The 7,475-nt window shown below is 24.0% G+C and overlaps 1 protein-coding gene across 1 annotated transcript; it reads right to left on the bottom strand.

The window, feature by feature from the left end:
- Positions 1–1,725: 1,725 nt before the first annotated feature.
- LOC127284847 (zinc finger protein 888-like) lies at positions 1,726–2,669 on the bottom strand. The gene is made up of 2 exons (XM_051310546.1): positions 2,666–2,669; positions 1,726–2,582 (listed from the first exon to the last, which is right to left on the bottom strand). Exons 1-2 carry the CDS (start codon positions 2,667–2,669, stop codon positions 2,083–2,085), a joined length of 504 nt encoding a protein of 167 aa, XP_051166503.1. The 3' UTR covers positions 1,726–2,082.
- Positions 2,670–7,475: the final 4,806 nt, after the last annotated feature.

Here is a 7,475-nt window from a genome sequence, read left to right as displayed (position 1 = left end):
AATTATGAATTAGAAATATTTTATTTATAATAATTAAAGTGATTGTAAAAACAATTCATGTAATTTTTAAATAGAAGATCATTTCAAAAAAAAAAATTTTATACTACAAATTAATTAATTACTTAATTACTATTAATTAATTTTATACAGCTTCAAATTAACCATTAAATTAAATTTTTTTTCCATTTTTCAGGATCAATGTTTCAGTGATAATTTTGACATTTAATTAACCTGAAATGAAAAATAGGAATATTTGAAATAAAATTGTTAATTTATCAAAAAACTTTATTTTTCTTTTTTTTTTCGTTTTTGACTTGATTTTCTAATGAAAATTAATTAATAAACCTTAATTGCTAATTTGAAAAATAAAATAACCGAAATAGAATAAATATATATATATAATAAATAATAGAAGAATTAATAAATATAATAAATAATAGAAGAATTAATAAATAAAATACATTATTCATAATTTTTATTAATAAACAATGAAATAAAGACACCTGGTATTTTTAAATGTAATTTTTTTTAATAACAAAATTTTTCTACAGATTTTAATTGATTATGTAGAGTAAATTGAAATCTACTATACGATTTGATAACTATTTTTTAAAATGCACATTCGTAGTTTTAAAGTGGTTAATTCTAAATCATGTTTAATATTTTTTTTTATTGTTTTTTTAGACCAAATAAAGAGACAGATATTTTTTTTTTGTTTTTGCAAAAAATGTGCAAAGTAACGAGCATTTGAATATTTTAAAGCAAAAAGTAATTTTTAAGTGAAACGGCTGAAAATTTTTTTCAAAAATTTGTATTTTACAATTTTTGTTTTTTTAATTTTAGCTCGATTTTAGTATTTTAAAATTTTTAGAATTTTAAAAATTATTTTTTTGAGACAATTGAGTATTTGATATTTCAAAAAAATAACTGCCATTTTTTGATAATTATCAAAATTTTTCACATTTCCAAAATTGGAACGAAATATATTAGCATAGAAAACATTACTGAAATTAATAAACACAGTTGAAAAATATTGATTTTTGAAAAAAGTAGAGAAAATTAAAAAAAAAAAAATTTTGCAACCGTTTGACTCAAAAACTACTTTTTGCCCTTAAAATTTTTAAATGCTCGTAATTTTGAGAAAAATTTTTTTTTAGCAAAACAAAAATATAATATGTATCTCCTTTATTTGGCCTAAAAAACAATTTAAAAAATATATTAAACATTATTAAGAATTTTCAACCTGTTCGACTTGCATAATTTGAAATAGAAATAGCATAAAGTATTTAAAAATAATTTTTAAACTGACGAAAAAAACGCATTTTCAAATATTATAAACTTAAATCTAACTTTATGGTTTTTTTTAAATTATTATAATAAATCCATAATTGACAATATTCAACAAATTTTGGTTTCTAACCAAATTAGATTATTTTACTTTTATTTTCAAAAATTTCCACTTTCACTGGTTTTTATTTTCACTTTCAATGACGAAGTTAGTTCAAGTGAAAGTCAAAATGAAAGTGAAAATTAAAATCAGTTAATGTTAAAAATTATAATTGTTAAATATTAATATAATTTTAAGAGACTTTGAAATATATTTTAATGTAATAAATTTTGATTTTGTCTTTGAATTTCACTTTTAATTTTTCACATAGAAATGAAAAGTGAAAGTGAAAATCAAAATCAAACTGAAAGTCACAATGAAATTTTTCACAAAAAAATGAAAATCAAAGTCAAAGTGGAAGTAAAAATAAAATAATTTTTTCGGTGTATTTTTTAGTGACTTAGAAATACATTTTCTATAACTTACAGCAGTAGTTTATTGACAACGATTTTATATTATATGGGTACTACTTATATATTGTATAATATATTATAATAAATTTTTTTTGTAACAAATATAAAAACTCTCAATGAGTAATTTAACTTATTGAAAATGTTCCACGAAACAGTATTATAAATATTTCAAAAATTTAAAAAAAAATCGACATGTTCAAAAAATGTCTTTTAAATAAAAAAAATTTTTTTTTTTTTATTTATTCGTAATATTCACTTGTTTTTTGAATCGTGGTTTTTTTTTTAGCTCAAGTGACCTGGATGTAAGCTTATTAAATGATGATGTAAACGATATCTATGATAAAATCGACGATCACAATAAGTACAAGCAAATTGTGGTTCTTTTTCGCAAATATAACGTTGATGACGAACTAAATCACGATAATTAACATAGCTTCGATTACACGTGGGACATGAAAATTTTTTCTCCCCAGAATTTATAACATTAGACGGTGATGCTGGTAAAATTATTTCTTCTACATTAATTTGTGGTTTTTGAATAATTTTATAAATTTTTTCCGATGTTTTCTTCAATTTTCGTGATTTTGCATTATTTTTCTTTTTACCATTAGAAGATGAAAGCACATTTTTACATTCTTTTCTTTGATGTTCCTTGAATAGAACTTTTAAATTAAATAATTTTCCACATTTCATACATATATAGGGTCCCTCACTTGGTCTGCCTCTTCTTTTCTTCGAATTATTTGCCGATGATGGAATGATTTGCCATAAGTTTCCATAGTCTGAAAAAATTTTTTTTAATAATTTGATTAAAATCAATTATAAAAAATTGGTTATTGTTACAAATAAATTCAAATTGACTTACACATTTAGAAAACAGTGAAGAAAACATAGACTACAATGAAAAAAAATACAATTCGAAATAAAAAATATAAATTTCAATTTTATGATAATTAATTTGTATATATAAACTCCGTTTTAAATCCGTAGAAGACATATATGTTTATTTATTTCTTTGAATCGAATATTCTTTATTATTTCATTTAGTTTACACTTGTACATAATTAGTTTTGAAAAATGAAAATAATTTATAAAAATTACACACACTGTGAAATCTAATTTTTATATACGATGTGTTACATTTATATAATTTATAAATTGTTTTAACCACTTCACAATTAGATAAAAATAAATTTTATTTGAGCCGAAAATTCAATTTTTAAAAACATTATTTTCGTCGATATTTGGAAGACGATGTATGGAATTTTAAATTCGAACCACATTCGGATTCATCGACTACCAAAAAATTTAAATTATCTATACTGATATACTTTCAACTTGATTAGAGTTACTTAAAAAAATTCATAAAAATGTAAATTATGAACTCACTGTAAACTTGATGGAATCTTTTTGAAATGCAACGTTTTGATTCGATATAAGGTATATCAAATTGATCCAAATATTTAAATCATTTTCAAGAAATGTTCCAGAATATGGGATCATTTTTTGATACCTCAATTGGTATCAAAGTATAATTGTCATGGCTGGCATGCCCTTTATTGACAAGTTTATTAATTAATTTGTTCACTGCACTGAATATTCAGATATTAAAAATACTTTTATTATGAATTTTAAGAAAGAGAGAAGCGAAAACTTATAAAAATTTAAATTTAATAAATTTCGAAATAAAATGAAATACACTAACCTTTATTTATGTTTATCACATAAGATTTAAGTTAAGTTCACAATCACAACACTTGAAAATTTTTAATTATTTTTATGGTTCAAATAATTATCAATAATTTATTTATTATAAATGAACAAAATTTAAGCAATGCACGCTTGATAAATATTTCTAATGCGTTGTCAATTAATGCAATTAATAATAATTATTCAGTTTTTCCCTATTTCAAAATTACATGTGCGTTAACCTTAAACGTGAAACAGAATTCTACCCAACTCTGCTTTGGACGAACATATTTTGGGCTCTTGTTTCCCAACCCTGTTTGTTTACAAATGTCATATATGTCGATTATGATATTGTGTAATAGGAAATTATTAATTGCATTAATTGACAACGCATTAGAGATATTTATCAAGCGTGTATTGCTTAAATTTTGTTCATTTATAATAAATAAATTATTGATAATTATTTGAACCACAAAAATAATTAAAAATTTTCAAGTGTTGTGATTGTGAACTTAACTTAAATCTTATGTGATAAACATAAATAAAGGTTAGTGTATTTCATTTTATTTCGAAATAAATTTTTTCTTATTTAATTGCTCGCAATTTATAAGCTTTCGCTTCTCTCTTTCTTAAAATTCATAATAAAAGTATTTTTAATATCTGAATATTCAGTGCAGTGAATAAATTAATTAATAAACTTGTCAATAAGAGCATGTCAGTCATGACAGTTATACTTTGATACCAATTCAGGTATCAAAAAATGAGCCCATATTCTGGATCATTTCTTGAAAATGATCCAACTATTTGGATCAATTTGATATACCTTATATCGAATCAAAACGTTGCATGAGTTGATCTTAATTCTTGTATCAATTTGATACACACAAGAAAACTGTGCTGTGAAGGAGTTAATTAATATAATCATATGTTTCTTTTTTTTGACACACAGAAAAAAATCTTTACCTGAAACAGCAAAAGTTTTCGCTATATCGCTGTTCCAGATAAAGATTTTTTTTCGTGAAGAATTAAGATATGTGCCTTGGTCTAATAAAAAAAAACTCACATCGGATTCGTAATTAGTGATATCAAAAACTCCCGAGTAACAAGTTTTAGCAAATTTGATTAATTTTTAAAAAATCTTCCGCCATTTTGAATTTTGAAAAACTGACATCGATTTCATAATCAGCGTACTTTTATTTATCAGAATCGATAAAAAAAATGTGAAAATCGATTTTGTAAACATTAGATCTTTTTCTGCAGACCAGGGAACATATTTATAATATCACATTAATGTTATAAATTCACTTACTTATTTACTTATATATATATATATTTTTTTTTTCAATATAGTGACTATTAAAATAACAATTTCGATGTTAAACACCTGTCCTAATTTTATAAAACATATTTAAACAATGTACGAAAATAAATTTTATACTCAGAAAAAAAATTTCTTTTATTTCAACGAAAACAAATTCCTTTGACAAATTTTTCTTAGATATAAAGAAAATTTATTTGTTTCAAACAAACTATCTTTGATGCAACAAAAATCATATTCGTTTTAAAGAAATTTTTTATTTAATTCAAATAAATGTTTCTTTGACCCTATTTATTAATGTTAGAATTTTTTTGATTTAATGCACAAATTTTTTTCCTTCAAAGAAATTTTCTTTGAAACTAAGAAGCTTTTTTTGTTTCAAAGAAAATTTTCTTTTAAATAAAAGAAAACAAGTTAAAGAAATTGGTTTTTTTAAATGAAAAAGAAATCTTTTCTCTTGGTATACCATTACTTTCTGACTTTAAACAGAAAGTTTTTCCTTATAGAAGAACTAAGTATATAAATATAATATTTATGTTCATTTCATGAACATTTTTTCCTTTCTCATAGAATATGGTTATTGAAAAAATTTCATCGAAGAATTAAAATTTTACTATTGAATTTTAAAATATTAAAATAAAATTTGCACCTTCGTTAAAATATCCGAGTAACTCTGGCTTAAGTTTGATTTATTTTATATAAAAACGAAAAAAAGCAAAAATTTCTTTTTGTAAAACAAGTCATATAAAAAGAGGATTTTACAAAATTTTCTTATTATTTTCATGTATGTAAAAATAAAAAAAAAAGTAAAAACTGAAAATTTTTTGTATCTTGGCCATAATTCCTAAATTTAATATTTTTAGTGTTAGATGTCATTGAAATTATGTTTCTTTAAAAAAAAAACTCGAAAAAACCAAATTTTTAAAAATTCATAACTCGAAAATTTCAATACCCACATAGCACGACTTCTTACTGTGAGGTTACTATAAGGATATCTGTAGGGTTTGTAAGGTTACCGTGTAGGCCTACAGTAAACTTGAGGTCATCTTAAAACTTCCGCCATAACAGTATGCTTACACAGTAAAGCTAAGGTAAGCTTACACAGTAAGGTTGTAGTAAGTTTACATGGTAAGCTTACACGGTAAGGTTGTTGTAAGCTTCCCGTAAGCTTACTGTAAGGTTGCTGTAAGGTTGCTGTAAGGTTACTGTAAACATGGAATGTTATTAATAAATAAATTTTATTAATATTTATGCGCAGTAGTTTTCTATGGCACATACGGCTGCGCAGTAAATTTTATTTAACAAACCCTATTAGGGTTCATAAAGTACTCTACCAAATATATAATTTTTTATTTAAAAAAATTTATAATATAATTATTTTTAATATATTTTCATATTACTCTATGTTTACAGTAACCTTACAGTAACCTTACAGTAACCTTACAGTAACCTTACGGTTACCACGACCTTACTGTGTAAGCTTACCTTAGCTTTTCTGTGTAAGCTTACTGTTATGGTAGTATAAGGAGACCAAACGACCATGTTAAATCTGCGTCAAGAAGACTAGAACCAGGAGGGGAAACTCCGTTGTAAAGATGCGGCGTGAAAAACAAGCCACTAGAAGGCGTGGCTTATCGTTCGTGCTTTGCTATTCAGACGAATTTGAGTGTTCTGCGCATACTTTCTTGACACTGATATTTGAAATGTAGCAGACGCTGTTTTTAAGTTTCTGTTTATGCGGTTATGGTAAATGGTTTATCCATAAATTTTTTGATGCGATTATATTTAATAAAATTGTTGCTTTTTAAAAAAAAAATGGGGAGAATATGCTGCGTGAGGGACTGTATAGTGGACGAAAAATACGGTAAAGAAAATAAACTCCATATATTTTCTCTATTTTCTTTTCCATCAGATGAGGTAAGTATTTATTATTATAGTAAAACATATAAAATTTAAACCGTGCCTTATTAATAATTAATATTTATTTATCATATTATTTTCAAATTATCTGTTAACATTAATTTTTTTAAGGAATCAAAACATATGTGGTTAGAGGCTATTGGCGATAACCTCAAAAAACAAAGAGGCAAAAGGATTAAAAAATGTTTATTCATTTGTAATAAACATTTTACCCAAGATTGTCTTAGAGAAGGAACGAGAGAAATGTGGAAAGATGGAAATATTACCACCTTGACACGGAAAAGGATAAACTTAAAATCTGGAAGCATTCCAACTATTTTTGAGGTATTAAGTTTTCTAAATTTTTTTTTTAATAATTTAGTCTCTGTTCTACTAGTTAATTTTTCAAAAAAAATGATATATGTGTACGTTCGTGTAAAAATTAAATATTTTTTCCTTTTTTTTCTAAACATGCATTTCAACATTTTAAATTATTGTTTAATTTCATTAATTTAACTGTATAGAATAAAATTTATTTACTGTTTTATATAGAATGAAGTACAACCCTCCTCGAAGTCAACAAGACCTCTCGCAGATCGTACAAATGAACAAGAATTGTCAACGACTCCTGTTTCAGATCAAAAATCGTCTTATCGATTAAATCTTGATCTGCGTTAAAAGTGGACCAAATTTTGGTAACCGCTTGAGTTTAACACAATCAGTGGCGCTAGTGTTCCATTACGTATTTTCATGACACTAAGCGGTTACC

Source organism: Leptopilina boulardi, unplaced genomic scaffold (assembly GCF_019393585.1).
Source record: "Leptopilina boulardi isolate dan_hultmark-lab unplaced genomic scaffold, ZJU_Lbou_2.1 LbouV2_121, whole genome shotgun sequence".
NCBI lineage: Eukaryota > Metazoa > Arthropoda > Insecta > Hymenoptera > Figitidae > Leptopilina > Leptopilina boulardi.
The sequence above is the reverse complement of the archived record's forward strand: the minus strand, read 5'-3'. Positions and strand labels throughout refer to the sequence as shown.